At 33.7% G+C, this 23,244-nt stretch overlaps 2 protein-coding genes across 2 annotated transcripts in view; one reads left to right on the plus strand and one right to left on the minus strand.

The window, feature by feature from the left end:
* Positions 1-23,244, plus strand: part of LOC136030347 (protein-S-isoprenylcysteine O-methyltransferase-like) — a 52,339-nt gene that overhangs the window by 5,053 nt on the left and 24,042 nt on the right. The window contains exons 2-4 of the mRNA XM_065709264.1: positions 7,033-7,121; positions 13,602-13,771; positions 22,666-22,883. Coding sequence (XP_065565336.1) covers positions 7,033-7,121; positions 13,602-13,771; positions 22,666-22,883 — 477 coding nt within the window. The remainder of the gene's footprint in view (positions 1-7,032; positions 7,122-13,601; positions 13,772-22,665; positions 22,884-23,244) is intronic.
* LOC136030571 (1-phosphatidylinositol 4,5-bisphosphate phosphodiesterase beta-1-like) lies at positions 16,205-20,348 on the minus strand. Its single transcript, XM_065709644.1, has one exon. The coding sequence runs from the start codon at positions 20,346-20,348 to the stop codon at positions 17,160-17,162; it is 3,189 nt and encodes a 1,062-aa protein (XP_065565716.1). The 3' UTR covers positions 16,205-17,159.

Raw genomic sequence — 23,244 nt, forward strand, 5'->3', positions numbered from 1 at the left:
GGAACCGATTTTTTAGTTTTCTTGTCAAGCTTTGCCTGAGCCTCTACTTCAAGGGATTGCCTCTCTAGAGTATCTGTCAAAATCCTAATTTTTCCTTTCTTGTGCTCTTTGCAGGGACCCAGTTGCATTCTTGCTTTTGGATATGGTCTTATGCTTTCAGGAGTTATAGGCAGGTTTGGTGTTGCCTTTGGTTGATCCACCAAGACAGGAGCAGAAGTATGAACTGAACTAGGGTGAGGATTATCTGTAGTAGAATCTGGGTGATTCTGTTCTACTGGGTCAGAGCAGTTTATCACTTCAGCTGGTAGAAAATTGGCTTCTGTGAAGACATTTATATTCAAAGGCAAAATTCCTGCCTTCTAAAAACCAGCTGTGATGTTATGAGGGCTCAGCTTTTCTAGAAAGGGCTGCTTGCACAACTTTGCTATTTTGTGTATTGGAATCCTCTGACCTGGATTCATCTGCAACCAAGTGTCAGATGACTCCCTGATGGCATGTTTGAATGGTGCATAAATCAAAACATCAAAGGGCTGGATGAGATGAGAGCAATGGGAGGAAAGGTCAGAAGATGAATGCCATTATCTTTGCACAAGGAAACTACTTCAATTGAAATATGGCTTTCATGATTGTCAAACAAGAGCAAAACAGGATACTCTTTGCTGGGTTTAACTTTTTTCTGGAAGTGCTGCATTGAACAAAGGAAATTCTCCAACATCATCCATCCACTATGATGGGCTAAGCCAATGCAAGCTGGGAGTCATCTCAATACATTCTCTCAGGAGCTTTGACTCTTGGAAAAACAAGCACTGGTGGAATAGTCTAACCAGTTGCAGACACAAAGCACAGCGTTGTGGTATTTCCCCTGTTTCTGCCAACATGGTCTGTGCCACCTGTTTTGCCCCCTTTTTAGCAATCACTTTTGGAGCCTGAATTCTCATTTACAACTTGTCTCACAGCATACTTCAATAATTCTGGATCTGGGGGACCACCCCCTTTTGAATATAGGAGCAAACCATCTGTAAAAGAAAAATATAAAATGTTAAGAATGGAGAGAAGCCTATATGTAGTCTATAATAAAATTGAAATACTTGGTAATTTCCTACCTCCAGCTACTTCTAATATCAGGCTTGGAAATACTTCCATCAGCATGGGGCAAAAGTGGACACCTCAAAATGTGTCTAGAGTTGCCCCCAAAAAACTGTGTGCAGTCACCCCTTATTGATGTCATTTTGAAAATTTATCTTTTTGTAGAAACCGTCAGACATTTATTGATGAAAATTACCAGGAAAATACCAGAAACATACTTCTTATGATCTTTCTATCTTACAACCCTATAGATAGAATAGCTTGGAAAATATTTGACAAGGACTGCAGGTGTCAAAATTTCCAGAGAGTATATAAAACCTTCTTTACCTCTTATCTCAGTTGTCTTTGGCATCAAACATTCAAAACTTCGACTGCATGTGTGCTGCATGAATGGTATCTAGTAGTGACTTTCTGAATGGATTAGTTCAAAGACTTTGGACAAGAGGTCCAATGTACAGTTTTGCCCCCCTCTCCCCTAAGGATTGTTTTTTCTCAATATGTTTCTTTATGTGTAGCTTGTGTCCTAGGATTACACCTTTTTTCTAAATATATAATAATCACTTCACATGCAAATCTAATTTAAAGCCCTAAAGTGACATCTAGTCTAATTTTCCCCCCAAAACATTTCACCAAAAATGTCTGTGTAATTCCCAATAGTAAATACTATATGCAAACAGTGGGCAAATTGCATAACTTACAGCCCTTATCCTGAGGGCTACGAGGGTTTTTATCATCCCATGGTATCTAGTAGTGATTTTCTGAATGGATTAGTTCAAAGACTTTGGACAAGAGGTCCAATGTACAGTTTTGCCCCCCTCTCCCCTAAGAATTGTTTTTTCTCAACATGTTTCTTTATGTGTAGCTTGTGTCCTAGGATTACACCTTTTTTCTAAATATATAATAATCACTTCACATGCAAATCTAGTTTAAAGCCCTAAAGTGACATCTAGTCTTATTTTCCCCCCAAAACATTTCACCAAAAATGTCTGTGTAATTCCCAATAGTAAATACTATATGCAAACAGTGGGCAAATGGCATAACTGACAGCCCTTATCCTGAGGGCTATGAGGGTTTTTGTCATCCCTAAAGACATAGCTGTTGGACATTTTAACTGTGCTGAATCAGTTTACTATCCAATATTCTCATCAAATGTCTTAAGGGGGAAGGATATGGAAGGGGTCTAGTTTTCCAATCCTTTTGATCACTTAAAAAGGGGGCTAGATATTATGATTTTCATTCTAATGAGCCTACTCTCAATCTCCAAGGACTATTGGTTTGATACTATCGCCCCTGGAAGAAACAAAAAAAATGTATGCATAATTTTTTTTTCTGGCAAAAATACAAAATTGCAAATTTTTGTAGATAGGAGTTTGAAACCTCTACTATAGAGTTCTCAGATGTGTTGAATCTGATCGTGTGATTTTCACTATAATTGCTTGACTTTTTGTGTTTCCCCTTTTTTCAAAAATCAGGCAAATTCTTCACTCATTGCTTTTGATGGGCAATATTAAACATAATTAATTTTATATATTTAAAATCAACATAAAAATCCAATTCTTTTGATGCATCAGTTGTTATCAAATTTATATTTTTGAAAGTTTTGGTTACCATTGGACCAAGTTGTTCCTTACTTAAAGTTTGTTGCCTTGATTAAGTGACATCACAAGTAATACAAGGATAGAAGAAAGGAACAACAAAATATTGATGAGATAGAACCAAACTTAATATTCAAGAAAATAAAATAATGATCTGTTGGGTAATTTCATCAACTGTATTGGACTGCCATAACAAACAACAGAAATTAAAGAAACAAAGATAAAGAATGAATTTTCTTCAAGCCAACAAAAGTACTGGATGAAACAAAACAAGTAGAGGTCAACTGCTTCCTCCTTCAGCACTATAAGAGAAAGCTGTTGAGAAACACATTCATATTTAACAACAAAAAAATAATATTATATTAAACCCATTTATTTTGTAAACTGATAATTTTTGTGCACACTTAAATCAAATGAAGGCAGTATTGACTTAGATCAAACGTGGTTCTTTTTACACTGATGGCTCTTATTATAACATGGCTCATCTTGTTGTTATAGATAGGTTCTTTTTATACGTAGCTCTTACTTATATGTTTCACCAGCACCATAATATTTATTTGACCAAGCTAGTTTGCTTTTTCATGACAAGGGTGTGGTCTGGCAGCACAGAGAGGCTTTTGAAATTTATAAATACTAAAATTTAGGTCTAGCTCTAAACAGAGATACAAGTAATATTAGAATAAGCGACTTATTTTGGTTTACTTACACCTAGAGCTGATAATTTATTCATCCCTAAGATAAATCCTATGTCAATTTTGTATTCACAAAATGACACATGCCCCCAACCACTCATATCTAGTACAAACAAGGTCTAGTACACAAGAGTCAAAAGTTGACAACATGTGATGTAGTTTTTTTCCTAGGTAGCTAATTGTGTTCAATTGAAAGAATATTCAACTTTTTAGTTGCTTTTCTAGTATTAAGTGAGAACATTTTTTTTGTTAATTGTGGATATTGATGAGTGGTTTGCTTTTGAAATTAGGATTTTTAGGTTTAAAATTTTTTTAATCTGCTGAATCTGATTTTATTTGTTGTTGTTTCTTCCTATGTTGTTTGGTTTTTTAGGTGTTTTTATCCTTAAGATTTGTGTTTTTTTATGCTTTCCACATTGTTCGTTCTTATCCAGTTTTGTTCCTTTGCATGTTTTCCCAGAAAATGTACATGTGCTTCCTTGTAACTTTCTCTTATAGTGCTGAAGAGAGGAAGCAGTTGTCCTCCCAAAATATCATCCTGTTTTGCCCAGTATTTTTATTTGCTGTAAAAAAGCTCATTCATGTATTGCAATCTCATCTTGTTTAATGCAGCAAAAAAATGAAGCTCATTATGAAAATCTATATCAAAAAGGGGCAACAGTGTCCAGGGGGTCTTGTTTGTTTAGATGGATAAAAGTTCCTATTTCCAAACTGATTCATGAGAATTTTGTATTTTACATTAATTTATTGTTGTTTTAAGAGTTGCCATAGTATTTGTATGTTGACTTTCCCTTCAAGTGTGCAAGGAATACCAATTGTTCAGAATAAATCTGAGTCATTTTTGGCAATTTGGAACTATTTTTAGAGTACCACAGAAAGACAGAGAGGTTGATTAAAAACATCTTTTTATTCCATGCAACTCTTGATTTTGGACAAAATTATCATCTTAATTTAGGCATGGGGTTTTTAAAACCTAACATGAATAACATTGTTTTGAATGATCTGAAACTCTTGATTGAAATTCAACATCTAGAAATAATCATTGGTTAAATATGTAATATAGAAATTAAGTATGAGTTCCTCTTGGTGCAAGTAATACAAGTTATCTCAAGTAGTAAGTGAATCACTAATGTTGTATATACATAAAATAATTTAAATTATCTATAATCAATTAAATAATTAATAATAATAAATAATTATTAAATATTAATAATAATTATCAATTAAATAATTAATAATTAATAATAATTAAATAATCTGGTTCTTACAGCCTGGAAGAGCTGGTTATTCTAATACATTGTAAGTTATTTGGTGATTGTCATCCTTGTCTCTCAGGGTGCCAATTAGTTGGGGGATAGGGGACAGTTGAAAATACCAGTTTTTGATTTAAAAATGCTCCCCCTCCCCTATATTTTGACAAATATCTTTTTGTAGGTGTGGGTGGGTGTGACAAAGGAGACTAATAAACTTCCACCTCCTTTGCTTTAAAGCTAATGCTTAGTGAACTATGTTTACCCAATGCAAGCTCAGTAATAACTTAAAAACAACAATTGAGAGGGAGTATTCAATCTGAACTGGTCCCACTTGATAAGAATGGGGCCGCAACTAGTGACAAGGAAAGAGTTAAAGAGAGATGGGCAGAGCCTTTTGAGAATTTTTTAAACCGGGATAGAGTTAAAGGAATAGATATAAACAAAAATGAAAAAGTTTGTGACACCTTGGATGTGAAGGAAGGTTTATTCTACTAAAATGTTAGTTACAGTACTCAAATGATTAAGAAATATTAAGGTCCCAGTTACTGATAATGTGGAAAATGAGTTTCTTAAACATGGTGGTTATGAGGTTAGAAATAAGTTACTGAAGATTATGATTAGGATTTTTGAAAAAGGAAAAGTACTTAAATTTTAGGGAAACTCTAAAAAAAAAAGGTGATAAGAATGAGTGTGAATTATAGAGGCATTAGTCTGGTTTCTGCAGGTAGCAACTTTTGCCTACTTAGTTTAATGATAATTTTTATACTTAGAAATGATGTAGATAAAGTTTTAAGAAAAGAAAAGGGCAGTTTTAGGGAGGGTAGAGGATGTGTCAACCAAATTTTTACTTTTAGGTTAATAATTTAAAAGTAGAAAGACAATGGGAGAAAATATAATCTAATGAAGAAGTCAAACTTTCCTGAACTTAGATTATGCTGATGATTTAAGCATCCTAGATGAAAGTGTGAGCAAAGTGAACGAACTTTTAGAGATTTTGTGGGTTCAGGATACTAGAATAGGTTTGAAAATCAATGTTAAGAAGACCAGGCTACTAAGGCTGGAATAAGTGAAGATGAAAAGGTGACAATGGGTAATGAAAATATTGATCAAGTGGACAACTTCTCTTACCTTGGTAGTATAAGTAAAGATGGTGCGTGTAGTGTAGATGTTAAAAGGCAGAATAGCCAAGGCCCAATGCGTTTTGTTTACAGTTGAAACAAGTTTAGAAAAATAGGAAAATAAGTCTGTTCACTAAGAGTAGAATAATATTGAAAGTTACAGTGATGACTGGTCAAATATGGTTCTGAAGCATGGGCCTTCCAAAAACTGTAGGAAAAGTTTGTTGGATGTTTTCCAAAGAATCTGCCTACAGATTGTTTTAGGCACCAAATGACTAATCATATGTCAAGCAGCACAAAAAGTGTGGGTTAAATCCTGCTTTCTTAGGTTATAATCAGAGAAAGATTGAAATGGGTAAGTTAGATGTGCAGATGAAGGATGATAGATTGTTGAAGATTGTCCTTGTTTGGTGTGATGGGAGGAATTCGTAAAGAAAGATTTAAGGGAAATGAGAACTTCTTGGGAGGGTGTAAAGAGGGATGCTTTGAAGAGATCGGGATGGAGGAGGAGCGTGTGTAGCTGTGCTGGCCTCAGTCTGCTTGGTGCTCCATTAAGCTGTTAGCAGTAGTAGTAATAGTAATAATGCCTAATTTGTCCTACTTGTTTATGCATATCATATGAACTTCAAATTGGGAGTTCCAGCTCATTTTTTTTGTGAAGACAAATAGGAGCTACTATTACTTATTTCATGAACTGGTGCGTGAAATTAGCTGTTAATCTATTATTTGTTCCCGCTTTTTAGTTCTGTTATGCACACTATATATTCTGACCCTCTTTATTTTCGTTGTCAAGTGTATCATCTTTTTTCAATTTAGCTCCAGTTCTGTTGTGTTATTGATACTCCGGCTTTGTGGAGTCAAGATCTATTTCTATTAGTAACAGATAAAATCTATGTCTGATACTAACCCTCTTCATTTCTATATATGTTAAGAGTCTTTGTCAACTAATATTTGGAATTACCTTTCCATTATGATCTTAAAATAATTTCTTGATATATATATCGGTAATAGTTTTCTTTTTGTTTTGTGGCTGAGGATGTTTCCCAATCCCTAAAAAAGGAATTTTTCAGTTATGGAGCCTTTTTGTAGCATAACTTCTTGTATTGTATTTTTGTTTCTATGATCAAAAATACTTGATTTTCTTGCACTAGGAAAACATTTTAGTTAACTATGGGTGATTGGGTCCAGCTAAAATTGAACAAAATTGAGTATAATTACAGTAACTAATGGGAGGTTATAGTAAGAAGTCGGACCACCCTAATTATAAGTTTCAATATTTATTTTATAGTATGGCTGGCGATCTTTCTTTCTTGGAGTATTAATTGTCATTGGCGTTCAGCTTGGATCATTTGGTGATGTATGGACACCTTTTTCATGGTAATTACCTTTTATATCTGTAAAATCTGCTCTAAGTGCTAAAAATGCCCCAGAGTAAAGCCCTCAATTATATTTTAACCACTACTCTATGCTGACTTATTCTTTTGTCTAAAAGCCGAGAAGTAAATTCTGTATAAACAGTTTTCCCTTTTATATTTACTTTGCTGCAAGAATGGCCAAGTATCCTCAATAACCATTTTTCTGATTGTCATCATAGTCTACTTTTTTGTTTTTGTTTGATTTTCATTAATACAGGCTTTTTTTTGTATTGTAAGGCCTATCTAACAGCATGGGAAATAAAAGGATATAATTTTTATCTTAACCACTATAGAGGAATTGAAAAAGGTATAAAACTCAAAATATTAGCAAGCTTGGATCAGACGAATTGAAAAGAAAAAATTGAAATATAAACAAACCAAATACATTCAAAATTGCTATTTCCCGAGTAGCGATAGCTCTGTGCCATGGTTTGATGATTAAATCACAAGGGGTGCTTCCCTTGGCATCCCTGACGCTTGTACAATCGTTTTGTTGTGCATTTTTGGCCTTTGGCTTGCTTTGACTTTATTTTCCTTGAGGCAAATTTTCCCAGATTCCTGCGTATTGTAACAATCAAATTGCTCGAGGGTGCTTATCAGTCCCTTTTTTTACCCTGTTTTGAAACTTAGTTTTGTGCCTGATTTTGATTTATTTTGCTTGATAATTTATTATTGACTGAGGGTTCCTATGCTTGTAGTCTATTTGTTTTATCTATTTGACAATTTACTTATTTTTGTGATTTGATTTTGTTGTTTTACCTGTGTATTTTTAACCCATTGAGTTTTTATTTTATTTGGGATGACTGAGTCCTGTCACCCCTGACCCAAATAACTCTAGTGTTAGGATTTTGGCTTTGGGTGTTGAAGGTCCAAGTGAGATTAGTAGGTTGTAGAACGGTTGTTTGCAAAAAAAAACTGTATGAACACCTCCAAATTCATGAGTGCAGGGGTTATTAAGGCTCAATGTTAGAAAGACTTGGACCAGATTGGTCTATTATCATAATAGATGCAAACCAATCAGTAGCTGCTACTATACTTTCAATTCCAGACATAGCAGTAAATGGCCGTAAGATAAAGTTTGTGCCTGGTCTTAGCTCCAACCCCGCTTTAATCAGAAAGAGAAAAGTCATTTTATTTATCCCTTCTGAGGAGGTTACACATCTGGATGATTTTGTCCAGGAGGTCCAAATTGACGATAGAATACAACAAGTGACACTGGCCTTTAAAAATCCAAGCCCATCAGTTATCCCTGCGGTTTGCACTTTCAATCAGGATTTTCAGTTCCCTTTGAAAATCTCCGTTTGGGGTGCAAGGTATACAGTTAAGCAGTTTATCCCCCGGGCAGTACAGTGCTTCAATTGCCAAGGTTTTAGCCGCATGGCTTCAAATTGCCACAGAAGCAGAAGATCGCTACTATGTAGTGGACAGCAAATCCATAATGAATATCTTCAATCCAAAACAGTGAAAGAAGATCAGGTACTCAAGTGCCCTAACTGCAATCGTAACCATGCTGCGAACGCCAGACTGTGCCCAGTATTTATGGAGAAGAAAGTAATTGTAACGTTTTTTTCACTAATAATTTCCCTATGAGGACTGCTGCTGAGGTCTTGAAGAAGGGACTTCCAACACAAACAAAACATGTCCCCATGGTCCATAAAGACTCCTTCCCTCCTTGGAGACATGACACCTAACCATATTCCAGTTGAGGGCCTGAACAAGAAGTATATGACCATGTTTGAAGGTGTTACAAGGCAGATATCTGATCTGACCCAGATAATAACATCACTTTGCCAACTAGTCTCAAAGATACTGCCAGTTGGTCTTGAAAATGCAGACCTTGGCCTGACCAACATTGCTGAAAATCTAAACAGAGTTGAATCAATCTCTACAACCAGTAATGCCCCTCTATAAGCCAGCAGCCCTGGCGAAGTTGAAAGAAAACGTAAAGGAAAGGAGGCTATACCTAGCCCAGAAGGTAGTGGTAATAAGCTACGGAGACCCAGGTTAGCCCCCTCACACACTCATGACTAGCTCCCTTTAGTGTACCAATTAAATATCTGGGGATTCAACCAAACCAAAAGAAAAGAATTCCAAAATATTTTAGTCAGGTATGTTTCTAGTATCAATTTTTTTTTCCTGAGCATTTTAGACTTGAAACGCTTAAGAGCCGTAGGCCAAATATTGCAATATGGTATTTTGATAGACAAAAGCCAAGTGACTATTTCTACAAGAGGTCTCTGGTAATTCTCCCTCCTTCTCTGGTTCTTAGACATTCTCGAGTATATCAAGTTCCATCTGTCAATTCTAAAAGACCTAGGTTTTCAACTAGATATCAATTAATATTAATCTCAAATAAATATAGGTTGCAAGACAATGTTTCAACCTAGTCATTTGGACATAATTTGTACGATTCGCATAGGAAATGTTAAATATTATTTTCTGTGCTTTGATGTTAAGTATAAGTATTATCTATTGTTTGCCCATGTCAGGGTCACCTTCCTTGCCCTGCTTGTCATGTATTACTTTTTTCCCGAGGCTGATGTGTCACATTTTATGTTTGTCACTCCCATCAATTATAGGCTCTGCTCTCCAATGGGATGCATTATTATTGTCTTACTATGTTTTATTAAGTTGATTGAATAATTTCATTCTGACTATAAAATTTATTTATTGGTTCGTGTCACTTTTTACTATGTTTAATGTGTAGAAAATAGAATATAAATTTATGTCTGCGACGGGGACACAGGGAATGTTCGATTAGCAATTACCATCAACAGAGCCCAAGGGCAATCATTAGAAAAATGCGGTATAGATCTGAATACGGATTGTTTTCCCATGGACAATTATATGTTGCATATTCAAGAGTCGGTAAACCTGACAATCTATTTATATGCACAGACAATGGGACAGCGAAGAATATTGTATATTCGCAAGTTTTACGTAGTTAAAAACATATATATATATATATATATATACTAGCTGTTGGGGTGGCGCTTCGCGCCACCCCAACACCTAGTTGGTGGGGGCGCTTCGCGCCCCCCCCCCAAGCCCCCACGCGCGCGTGAGTCGTTACGCGCCATAATAGTTACGCGCCATTGTAGTTGTGTCCCTTTGTCCCACCTGTGAATATAGATATATATATATATATATATATATATATATATATATATATATATATATATATATATATATATATATATATATATATATATATATATATGGTTTTAACTACGTAAAACTTGCGAATATACAACATTCTTTGCTGTCCCATTGTCTTTGCATATAAATAGATTGTCAGGTTTACCGACTCTTGAACATGCAACATATAATGGTCCATGGGAAAACAATCTGTATTCAGATCTATACCTCATGATTCTAATGATTGCCCTTGAGCTTTGTTGATGGTGATTGCTAATCGACCATTCCCTGTCCCGGTGTCCCGGTCGTCATTTACATCCCCCTGTTTCCCCCGGTGTCCCCGTTGTAGTTGTGTCCCTGTGTCCCGGTCGTCATTTATATTCCCTGTGTCCCGGTCGTCATTTGTATCCCGGTGTACCGGTCTGTATATACATTCGTTTTTTAGTTTTGTTTTTCTCCTTTATTTTTTTCCTTTTTTTTCTTTTTTAGTTTATTTAGATTTTTAGATTTTTTAGTTTTTTTATTAGTTTTTAGTTTTTTTTTCTTTTTAGTTTTTTTGTAGTTTTTAACTTCTTTTTAGTTTTGTTAAATTTTTTTTTTACTTATGTCCTGGTCGTCATTTATACTCCCTGTGTCCCGGTGCTTTGTTGATTGCTAATCGAACATTCCTTTTGTCCTGGTCGCTTTCTCTTTGAGTGTCGTCATTTATTTTTTTCTTTTTTAGTTCTTTTAGTTTTTACCTTTTTTAGTTTTTTTTAGTTTTTTAGATGAAAATTTTTTTTAGTTTTTTCCTTTTTTTCTTTTTAGTTTTTTATTGGTTTTTACCTTTATGTTAGCTTATTTTTCAGTTTTTTCCTTTTTTTTATTTTTTTTTTATTTTTTATTTTTTTTAGTTTTTTACCTTTTTTTAGTTTTTTTAGTTTTTTTTAGTTTTTTTAGTTTTTTAGCTTTTTTACTTTTTTTTATTAGTTTTTAGTTTTTTTGTAGTTTTTGCCTTTTTTTAGTTTTTTCAGTTTTTTTTTTAGTTTTTTATTGGTTTTTACCTTTATTTTAGCTTATTTTTCAGTTTTTTCCTTTTTTTTAGTTTTTTTTAGTTTTTAGTTTTTTTAGTTTTTTACCTTTTTTTAGTTTTTTTAGTTTTTTTAGTTTTTTAGCTTTTTTATTTTTTTATTAGTTTTTAGTTTTTTTTGTAGTTTTTGCCTTTTTTTAGTTTTTTTAGTTTTTTAGCTTTTTTATTTTTTTTATTAGTTTTTAGTTTTTTTTGTAGTTTTTGCCTTTTTTTAGTTTTTTCAGTTTTGACGTCACCTGATCCAGTTTTTTCAGGTGACGTCACCTGATCCACGATCCACAGATCCACAGACAACTTATTTTTATATATATAGATAGTTTTTTTTTTTTTACTTATGTCCTGGTCGTCATTTATACTCCCTGTGTCCCGGTGCTTTGTTGATTGCTAATCGAACATTCCTTTTGTCCTGGTCGCTTTCTCTTTGAGTTTCGTCATTTATTTTTTTCTTTTTTAGTTCTTTTAGTTTTTACCTTTTTTAGTTTTTTTAGTTTTTTAGATGAAAATTTTTTTTAGTTTTTTCCTTTTTTTCTTTTTAGTTTTTTATTGGTTTTTACCTTTATTTTAGCTTATTTTTCAGTTTTTTCCTTTTTTTTAGTTTTTTTTTAATTTTTTATTTTTTTTAGTTTTTTACCTTTTTTTAGTTTTTTTAGTTTTTTTAGTTTTTTAGCTTTTTTACTTTTTTTATTAGTTTTTAGTTTTTTTTTGTAGTTTTTGCCTTTTTTTAGTTTTTTCAGTTTTTTTTTTAGTTTTTTATTGGTTTTTACCTTTATTTTAGCTTATTTTTCAGTTTTTTCCTTTTTTTTTAGTTTTTTTTAGTTTTTAGTTTTTTTCGTTTTTTACCTTTTTTTTAGTTTTTTTAGTTTTTTTAGTTTTTTAGCTTTTTTATTTTTTTTATTAGTTTTTATTTTTTTTTTGTAGTTTTTGCCTTTTTTTAGTTTTTTTAGTTTTTTAGCTTTTTTATTAGTTTTTAGTTTTTTTGTAGTTTTTGCCTTTTTTTAGTTTTTTTAGTTTTTTAGCTTTTTTAATTTTTTTTTATTAGTTTTTAGTTTTTTTTGTAGTTTTTGCCTTTTTTAGTTTTTTCAGTTTTGACGTCACCTGATCCAGTTTTTTCAGGTGACGTCACCTGATCCATCCACAGACAGACAGACAACTTATTTTTATATATATAGATATATATATATATATATATATATATATATATATATATATATATATATATATATATATATATATATATATATATATATATATATATATATATATATATATATATATATATATATATTCACAGGTGGGACACAACTACAATGGCGCGTAACTAATATGATGCGTAACGACTTACGCGCGGGGGGGGGGCGTGAAGCGCCCCCACCAACTAGGTGTTGGTGTGCTAGTGACCACCAACAGCTAGTGATCAATATCCAAATCATAGTTGTGTGTCAGAGTGATTGCTGCCAGAGTGGGTTTGTTAAATGAACTAATGCTTGTCATTCCACCTTTGTTGAAAAGAAAGAAAAATTTATTTCACTGGTCGCTCAAAAGATTGGTTTTTACTTAATGTTCAAGTTAATATATTACATTTAGAAAGGCTTTTTCGTAAGATTTTGTTCGTAGAAAGGAGGGGGTTCTGAAAAGAAGAATTGAAAAAAAATATGCAAAAAAATATTGGAAAAAATTGAGATTTGTTTTTTTTTGGGGGGGGGAGGAGGAGTGCTTACATACCAGACATAGTGCCTTTTCTTTTTCATGAAAACTTCAATTTAAAAAAAAAAAATACCTAGCTTGTGCTGTGTTGATTAATTTTCTCAGGTTTTCTCAACAACAACAAAAAAAGTCTAGGTATTGGAGAATAAAGCTGCAGACTTCTCCCAAGCTGAATATACTTTATAACCGCACTGTCAGCCTTTTCTAACCTTCATTTTCGTTTTAAGCTTTATTTTCTGTTGTTATCCGCCTCTAGTATTCCAATTTTTTGCCAGTGCAGGTCCTTACTGGAAGGTATTGGAGAATTATTTGTTGTGGAAGTGTCTACAAAGAATTTACTCAGACTCATTTCAGGATTAAATTACCAGGAAGTGTCTATTTTTTTGTATTTCGAGAGGGGGTGCAAAACCCCTTCTAAAATCCACACCGTAAACACGAACTGACTATTTTCATCTTTGCAGCTTTGGATTGTCATTTTCAAAAGGACTATGTCTTTATCTGATTAACTGTCAAGGCTGTTTGTTCTTGTAGGTATATATGCATATTGGCTATTTTTCACTACACTGAATTTGCAGCAACAGCTTTAATCAAACCAGAATCTGTGAATCTTGATAGCTACCTGCTGAATCACAGCCTGAGTTACGGACTTGCTGCACTAGCCAGCTGGATTGAGTTCCTAGTCGAAGCATACTTTTACCCAGGTGACATTCCATTCATTGATGTATCTTTGATATTTAGTGAAGCAACGGTAGATTTACCATACTAGATGTGTTTTTTCTATTTTATATTAAGACCTAAATTTGTTATTTTCTACTCTAGTGTTGATTTCTCTTTTTATGGCACTTGGTATTAACCAAGTGACATATAGCAATCGCAAATTCTGTCGGTCTGTCGCTCCGTCACTCCCGGTTTGCTACTTTAGGCACTTCCAGGTAAGCTAGGACGATGAAATTTGGCATGCGTATCAGGAACCGGGCCAGATTAAATTAGAAATAGTCATTTTCCCGATTTGACCATCTTGGGGGAGTGGGGGGCCCGTTAATTTGGGAAAAATGGAAAAATTGAAGTATTTTTAACTTACGAACGGTTGATCAGATCTTAATGAAATTAATTTTTGAAAGGATATTTCTGAAAAATTAGAAAAAATGAGGTATTTTTAACTTACGAACGGGTGATCGGATCTCAACGAAATTTGATATGTAGAAGGACATCGTGTCTCAAAGTTCTTATTTTAAATCTGAACCGGATCTGGTGCCATTGGGGGGAGTTAGGGGTGGGGGAACCTAAAATCATGGAAAACGCTTAGATTGGAGGGTTCTGGATGAAACTTGGTGGGAAAAATGAGCAGAAGTCTTAGATACGTGATTTACATAATTGGAACGGATCCGCTCTATTTAGGGGGGGGGGGGGGGGGGTAATTCTGAAAAATAAGACAAAATGACGAATTTTTAACTTACGAAGGAGTGATAGGATCTTCATGAAACTTCATATTTAGAAGGACCTCGTAAATCAGATCTCTTATTTTAAATCTCAACCGGATCAAGTGTAATTGGGGGGGGGGGGGCGGAAATCTTAGAAAATACTTAAAGCGGTGAGATCAGGATGAAACTGGATGGGAAGAATAGAAACCTGTCTAAGATATGTGACTGACATAACCAGACCGGGTCTGCTCTCTTTGGTTGAGTTGGGGGGGGGGGTAATTTTGAAAATATAAGTATTTGTAACTTACGAAAGGGTGACCAGATCTTAATGAAATTTGATATTTAGAAGGATATTGTGCTTTAAAGCTCTAACTTTAAATTCTGACCAGATCCTGTGACATTGGGGGGAGTTGGAGGGGGAAACCGGAATTCTTGGAAAATGTGAAAATCGGGGTATTTTTATCTTACGAATAGGTGATCAGATCTTAATGAAATTTGATATTTAGAAAGAATTCATGTCTCAGAGCTCTTATTTCAAATCCCGACCAGATCTTTTGACATGGGGGAGAGTTGGAGGGGGAAATCTTGGAAAACACTTGGAGTGGAGGAATCGGGATGAAGCTTCGTGGATAGAATAAGCAAACGTCCTTGATATGTGATTGACAGAATCGTACGGTATTCGCTCTCTTTGGGGGAGTTGGGGGAGGGGTTCAGTGATTTGGCGAGTTTGGTGCTTCTGGACGTGCTAGGACGATGAAAATTAGTAGGCGTGTCAGGGAGCTGCACAATTTGACTTGATAAAGTCGTTTTCCCAGATTCGACCATCTGGGGGGGCTAAAGGGAGAGGAAAAATTAGAAAAAATTAGGTATTTATAACTTACGAGTGGGTGATCGGATCTTAATGAATTTTGATATTTAGAAGGACATGGTGACTCAGAGCTCTTATTTTAAATCCTGACCGGCATTAAGCCTCTTATTTTCCTTTTTAAATCAATCTATTGATTCATAGAATTTTGTTAGAGCTCATACCATATGATCTCTTGGCTCTTAGCTCTTTGCCTCGTCACAAGTGCCATATGAGCTCTTAGCTCTTGTTTTCTTGTTCAAGGCGGCATTGTCTTTTCTTGTTTTGTATAATATCATAATTGAACGTCAGTTTGAATTGCACCCAGTTTTTTCGAACATATTCAAAAGGAAATTACAAACTTATAAGTGACTATCCCCTGCAATGATCTCTCTCTTCTTAACAAAAAATCCCATCACCATAATGCCCTTCGCAAACATATGCGACAATGGCAACAGAAAAAATCGATAGCGTAAATTTTGATAATGCTTATGAGGAAACCACCAGCAATAGATGGTATTGCAATTTATGGTTTTACTGTAACTATTTTGACCCAAGTATAGCCTATTATTTTTTCTTATTATAAATGAATAGTAAAAGCATTGACGACTTTTTGATAAACCATAGCAAGTGATGAAGATATTAACGTTTTTAAACGTAAAATAAAAATATCTATAAATATAGAAGAAAGGAAAGTTTAAATTAGTATAGTACGCAAGGGTTGGGGAAATTTTAGAAATTTCATTCTCTAAACCAAAAAAACTTTCCAATTATGGTAGCTCATTAGCAATGTCTGAAGTTTCTTATGGACTTTATGGGCCGAATCTTTTTTTTTGTGCCGTTTTGAGTGCCAATACTGACTTGAAGCAGTAAAGAGCTGCTTTATCTAAAAGCATATATAAAAAATGATAGCCGGTATTATCTTCTTGTAAATTCTAGAGTGATTCCGAATTCTGAATTCTAGAGTGATTTTAGTAGTTGCTGAGCTGAAAATTTCTTGAGTTCGCACGGGAAGTCACTTCTTATTTTTAAAAGGACATAAAATTAGGGTCCCTGATTCCCAAGCTTAAAGTCTTAAAGTCCCAAGCATCTCATGAATGATAAGCGATTAATAAAAATATAATATAAACAAGCCTAATTAATGTGTGACCAATTAAGTCAAACCAAAAGGCAAAATTATAAGTTTATTGTCTGTTCTCTTATGGGTGGCTTTCTCGAGGGACCAATATACAGTTATTGTTCGTTTATAAAGACACAAGAGACGAACTTCAGAGGACAAGGCATCAAACTAATCCCCATATGTGCAATGGTTTGTTTTTTACTAGATTTCAGCCATCTGTACAGGTATAATACCGATGAAACTTACATAATCCCCATTTATAGTTAACCAGACCGATCCCTTATATATCTTTTTTTTTTGTTTATTAACGGATTTATTATCATGTCTTGTGTGTAACTTATGTTTCATGAGTCTTTGACGGTACAATGGTAAGAATGCCACTTGAAACGTGGGAGACTGGAGTTCATTCCCGTCGGGAAGAACTCATAATATACTGAATTTAAAGCAATATCTTTTAAATTTAAAAAAAGCCACAGGGTTCAGTTCTTTTAGGCTTGAGTTCGCTCTTTACTATAAAACAACAAAAATGTTTACCATTCCTGAATCAGGGTCTCTGCTATAACTACGAAATTTTCACACATTATTATGACGTTAGAAGTTTATGATGTTAGAATTTTTCAATTAGAAGTTGCCGAAGCACAGTGGAGAAAGAATTCTCATTCGGTACTCAAGGACTCGAGCTCAACGCTCTCTGTGGTAACAAGTCATATTGGACAGTACCGTTGAGGATTAAATATATCATCGAGTTTACAGTGACTGCCATTGTTGTTAAAGCAATCCAGGTCCCTTCGACACTTTTCTTTGCACCTCTCCACCATGGCTTTGATGTCTTGGTACTTTGCTTCTAATCCATCTTTGGCAAGCTGATAGCTCTCATCCAACTTTTTCTTATTCTTAACACCTTCTGTAATAACTTCCCCAGAAGCTTCATTTTTTAGCCTCTCCTTGTCATCATGTGATTCATCTCGTAGCTTGAGATTTCTCATATTATCTTTAGTTTTGGCTCCGATACTTTTCATAATACTTTTCTCCTTTTTATCCTTCCACTTTGTTAAAATTTGGAGGTTTTCATTATAAGATTTTTGTATTTCTTTAAAAGCACTTTTCCAGAAGGATTCAAAGCTTTTAAGAGCCAGAGATTTCTCTTTATTCTTAAAGTCTAATTGTAAGGTATCTGTCTCTGTATCTCTGTCTTGTAATTCCACGGGAGAGATGCTTAATGTTCTTCCTAGCTTGTTACGAATTTGTTTCATCTCTTTTTTGTACTGATCCCTCTTTTTACACGCGGATTTAGCCTCCAGAATGTTTGTCAGTGACAAATAAAACAGTTCGGGAGGAATAAACAACGTTTCTTCGGCAGTTGTCTGTTGCATTGGATTTGAGCTTGTGGATTGTAAAGGAGCATGACCGGAACTCACAGGTTCTGCTTGAATTAATTCTCCGGGAATTGAAGCAGAAGCAGCTTGTTCTGGTGTATCTATGTTTAACTGATTTTGATACCTGATGGGATCTGATAATGCCAGTATCTCTTCACTGAAAGTATCAGGGATATAATTTTTCACAATGATATGCACAAAAACACTAGGTAAACAAAGTGGTTGACCCAGCTCATTTCGTAGAGAGATATATTTATAACCAGGTGAAATAGCATTGATAGGTAAAACCCGATGGCCAATGAAGCCCCCTGCCTCTTCGTAAACAGCCAATCGTATGCATGCGAGATCTGGGAAAATAATTCTGGGAAATACAAAAGGATCTTCATCATATAGTGGATTAATTCCATTTGAAGGTATAACTTTTGTGCGAAATTTTTGCACATGTGTATCAGCTCGAATGCCATACATTTCCACTTCAACATATGTTCCAACTCTTCCTTTAGAGAGAAGTTGTCCGGATATTACTTGGATAGAGACAAATTCAGCGACTACCCCATCGATGGGTGAGTGAGAAAACGGGTCAAACATTTTGTCTTGCCGTCGCATTAAGTCTGGTTTCAGCAGGTATCCACATTGATTATTAAACTCAAACAAAGCTAAATTTAGCTGCAAAGGAACGTCTTTAGTCTGGAAATTCAGTGCTACCATTTGAACACCACAATTCCAGAAGTTGTGAGGCATAAAATTTGAAGAATCCATTCGCGTTGCATTTGGATAAACCCGGCTTATTTGCCGTTTGTTATAGTCCACGAACTCAACCCGCTGATGTTTTAAGATGGTCAGGGCTTTCGTTTCTACAAAAGAGGACATTTCAAAACTGTTATTCCGTTCTTCAGACTCCTCAAAAGAACGAAAACGAATAGGTTGCACGTAATTCACTAGGGCAGAAATTTCAGTACCGGCTTCAGTCTCTTTACAGGAAGTGCCTTCCTCTTGCTCCTCTTTATCTAAGTTGCTTGGAACATCTTCTTCGATTAGATCATCGTCGTCATTATCTTCCTCATTATCATCTAGGATGCCAGGCTCTGTATTATCTGGCCTTTTCTTATTTTTGATAATTATTTTACGTTTCAGCAGAAAAGGCGAGGGCAGAGGAAACCCAGGTTTGAGTGGATAACCATCAATTGGTCCTTCGAGTAGCAAATCCCCAAATGCTTCTCGACAATATTTGGCGATTTTAGCTTGATTTCTTTTGTTGCAATGATTTTCAAAAGATAAAATAACTGGATATTCAGATGTTTTAAAGGCAGATTCAGCAATAGCATCAATAACTTCTTTTACAGAGATTTCTTTAACCAGAGTATAACCATGCACTACAACAGGACCCTTTACAAACTTTCCGTTCCAAAAATCGAGTTCAACACATCGACAGCCCGACAGTAAAGCTTGCCTATACATTTCTGGTGAAGACTGGCCTTTGAACTGATGGCCTTTCAAGTACGTATTGTGTGAAGAATTAATAAAATAGTGAGATAAGGGCTCAGTCATATCATTGCAAAGATCAACTTTATCGAGTCTTACTGGTAAACATTCATCACTGGTAAGGTAACGCAAAAAACCTTCGTATGACAACAGACCACGGGAGCCATATACAGTGGAAGGTTCAAAATGAGTGACTGTTTTTAAAGCTTTTTGTTTGTTTGCGCGAGGGTACAGCACGTCATTCAGTCGACAATCTCTCTGCACATTGTTTAAAAAGTCTACCAACTCATCAGGCGTTAAGTAATTTTTCTTGTTTTTACATATCTGGGCAAATATCTTTTCCAGTTCAAAACGAAACGTCAAGTTATGGTAGAACTGATAAAATAGTTCGTATGTGAAATCTTTTGGATCAATGATTTTCACCTTATTCCCAATATATTTCAAAACACCACTAAATTCGAGCGCCCTTTCGACTTGATTCCTACCTTCTTTGTCCGACGCAAATTCGCTTAGTACAGCGCTGACAGGTAAGTAACCAGATATATCAACGCTAAATAATAATTTTGTATACGCTTTTTTAAGGAACATTTCCACCGACCCATTAAGAGCAAGTAGATTATACGCAGCTTTCAGAATCTCATCACACCATTTATTAGCAACTTTCTTACTGCCACAACTAAAATTCATGAATCGGACATTTACAATGTCATTGCCATAACAAATTGTCACAGTTTTATCTTCAAGACTATCAGGGTCTCCAAAGTTTGCACTGTCCCGAACATACTGATCTTTGGGAATTTTTGCGTATCTTCCTGTCCTCGTGTCCCGAATGCAACTTATATCCAAAAAATCAGTTTTGCTGAGCTCCCCAGTCCAGAACAGGTAAAAACCCTTCTCATCAACTTTCAACGTAACACGAGTTAAAAGAGGCGAATTTTCATCCCATTTGATAAATTGTTCACCTTCTATAAGAGAAGGATCCAAAAGTATAGGCTTTAGATTGACTATATGAATTCCTTGGTTAGCCTTAACCATTTTCCTAAACTTTACTATAAACAAAAATACTTGAACGAACCAAGTCCTTTTTAGTAGCTAACTTTTTTAGTTTCTTTATAAAAAATTCATTAGAGGTCATTTCTCTCAGATGATGACTCTGCGAAGCTCTTACAGACATGATATTTCTGTAATTGCTGCTAAATTAATAATCGCCGTTAAATTCAACTCAACTTCAATTTTTGAAATCTTGTCTTGTGATGCCTTTTTCCAGTAAATTTGTTAGTTCTCTTATATCCATAGATGTTAATTCTCTTAATTAGCAGCTACTGTAGCGACCAAGATTTACGCTTTACGTAAACTTAACAATTTACGCTTTACGTAAATTTAAGATTTACCACTCACGCTGAAACAACAATTATTTTAAGATTTATGTTACTATGGGCTGGAGTTTTTCTTGATTATAATGTTCTTTACTACGTTTCAGGTATATCCGATGAAACTTACATAGTCCCCATTTATAATGAACTGTACTAATCCTTTATGTATCTTGACTTTTAGCTATTATGTGCCGTGGTTTGTTCTTTACTAGTTTTCAGCTATATCCGATGAAACAAACATAGTTCCCATTCATTTTGGACTATATATCATTTATGATAATTGTAAATTGTTATTTTTGGACCTTCCAACTGACATTTTACAACTGATTGCATTCAAAATTGTTTTCTTTTCTAAGGTTTTTGAATTGTTATAATCCCTTGTTAAACTCCAATTGCTAGGGTTTTGCTCTTTACGCAATTTAATGTCTTTTCATATAGTAGTCTGTTCAAAGATATTTGATTATTGAAGCTAGTCCGATTTCTAACAACTATATGTACTAAGCTTCCAACTTTTGGTTTTCTTTTTTAGGTTTTTTGAATTGTTATAATCCCTTGTCAAAATAGAGAATTATCATTTGGAATAACTGCAAATTTTCATTTTTGGACCTTCCTGCTGACATTACATAACTGGTTGCGTTCAAATTTTGTTTTTCTTTTCTAAGATTTTTGAATGGTTTTTGAAAGTATTTTGCAATTACTAGTTTTTTGCTCTTTACGCAATTTAATGTATTTTTGTACTGATGTCTTTTCAAAAATATTTAATTATTTAAGCTAGTCCGATTTCTAACAACGATATGGATAGAATTGTTGTAATCCCTTGTCAAAATGTCGAATCATCATTTGTAACAATTGAAAATTTTTGGGTTTTTAAGCCTTCCTACTGACATTATATAACTGGTGGCGTTCAAACCCTTAAGTTTAATCACGTTGCAAGTGGATTTTTATCCAAAAACAAAAATTGTGATTTTCAAGTATTTTTATAGTTTTAATTTAAACATTAAAATTATTGCTCAGGCACAGTAAATATTTTTGCAGATTACATAATAACTCCTTAGCGATTCTAAACTGAACTTAAAATTTTTTTCAATTTTTTTCAAGTCTTAAAATGACATTACTTATACCTTTAAGAAAAGAAATTTGGTAATGATGTTTTATCTAGCAACGATTTCTACTAATCTTCAAACTTTAGGTTTTCTTTTTTAAGTTTTTTTGAATTTTTTTAATCCCTTCTTAAAATATATACAATTTTTTTTGCAATTACAAGTTTTTGCTCTTTACGCTATTTAATGTCTTTTCATACTTCAGTCATATTCAAAGATATTTGATTATTACCGGAAGCCTGATTTCTAACAACGATTTCTACTAAGCTTCGAATTTTTTGTTTATTTTTTTAAGGTTTTTGAATTGTTGTAATCCCTTGTCAAAATATATGCAAATATTTTTGCCATTACCAGGTTTTTGCTTTTTAAGCAATTTAATATAAACTTCTCCTTACATGAAAATCTTCAATTTTTCCAGATATGTGTGACAAGGCTGAGAACGTCATTGCAATACTGATGTATATAAAACTGACGTCACTCACATGAATATTTTTTTCCAAAATTAAGGATCTTAACGATTTTTATTTTTTCAAATTTATGACCTATCTAAATCGTTTTTTTTAAGCCTGAATATACCAGGATGCAAATTTTTCCGAAAAAATATGGAGCCCTTTATTAGAAAAAATACATACATACGTACATACATACACAATTATTTCTTACTATATATGTATAAATATATATATATATATATATATATATATATATATATATATATATATATATATATATATATATATATTATATATATATATATATATATATATATATATATATATATATATATATATATATATATATATATATATATATATATATATATATATATATATATATATGCTCAATCCGGATTGAATTAATGATAGAATTCATTTTTAGGCATTAAAAGATATCATTGGATCTCATTTATTGGTCTATTAATGTGTATTTGTGGTGAAATAATAAGAAAAGGTGCAATGTTCACTGCAGGGTCCAACTTTGACCACCTTATAAGATATAGAAAAGAAAAAGGTCATCGACTAGTCACTTCTGGTATTTACAGCTGGTGTCGACACCCCAGCTATGTTGGATGGTTTTATTGGTCCATAGGGACACAGGTATGTAATTTTTATATATTAAGAGGAATCTCTCAACTTTTCCCGCGCATATTCTAGATGTCATGTGAAAAATCTTTGTATTGTCAATATTTGCAACCACGGGAACGTTACGTTCCAGTTAAAGCCAAAGGGACTCGGAGGCTTTTTAAATTAATAGAGTTTCAAATAGCAATCAGATTAGTGTATGGGAACAACCCATATAAAAAAACAACATTATCAGGTAAAACAGTATATATATATATATATATATATATATATATATATATATATATATATATATATATATATATATATATATATATATATATATATATATATATATATTTATATATATATCTATTCTATCTATCTATATAAAAAT

The sequence above is a fragment of the Artemia franciscana genome, chromosome 8 (genome assembly GCF_032884065.1).
Source record: "Artemia franciscana chromosome 8, ASM3288406v1, whole genome shotgun sequence".
Taxonomy (NCBI): domain Eukaryota; kingdom Metazoa; phylum Arthropoda; class Branchiopoda; order Anostraca; family Artemiidae; genus Artemia; species Artemia franciscana.

Coding starts and splice junctions, on each gene's coding strand:
- LOC136030571 (XM_065709644.1), bottom strand. CDS start 20,348: ATGGTTAAGGCTAACCAAGGAATTCATATAGTCAATCTAAAGCCTATA.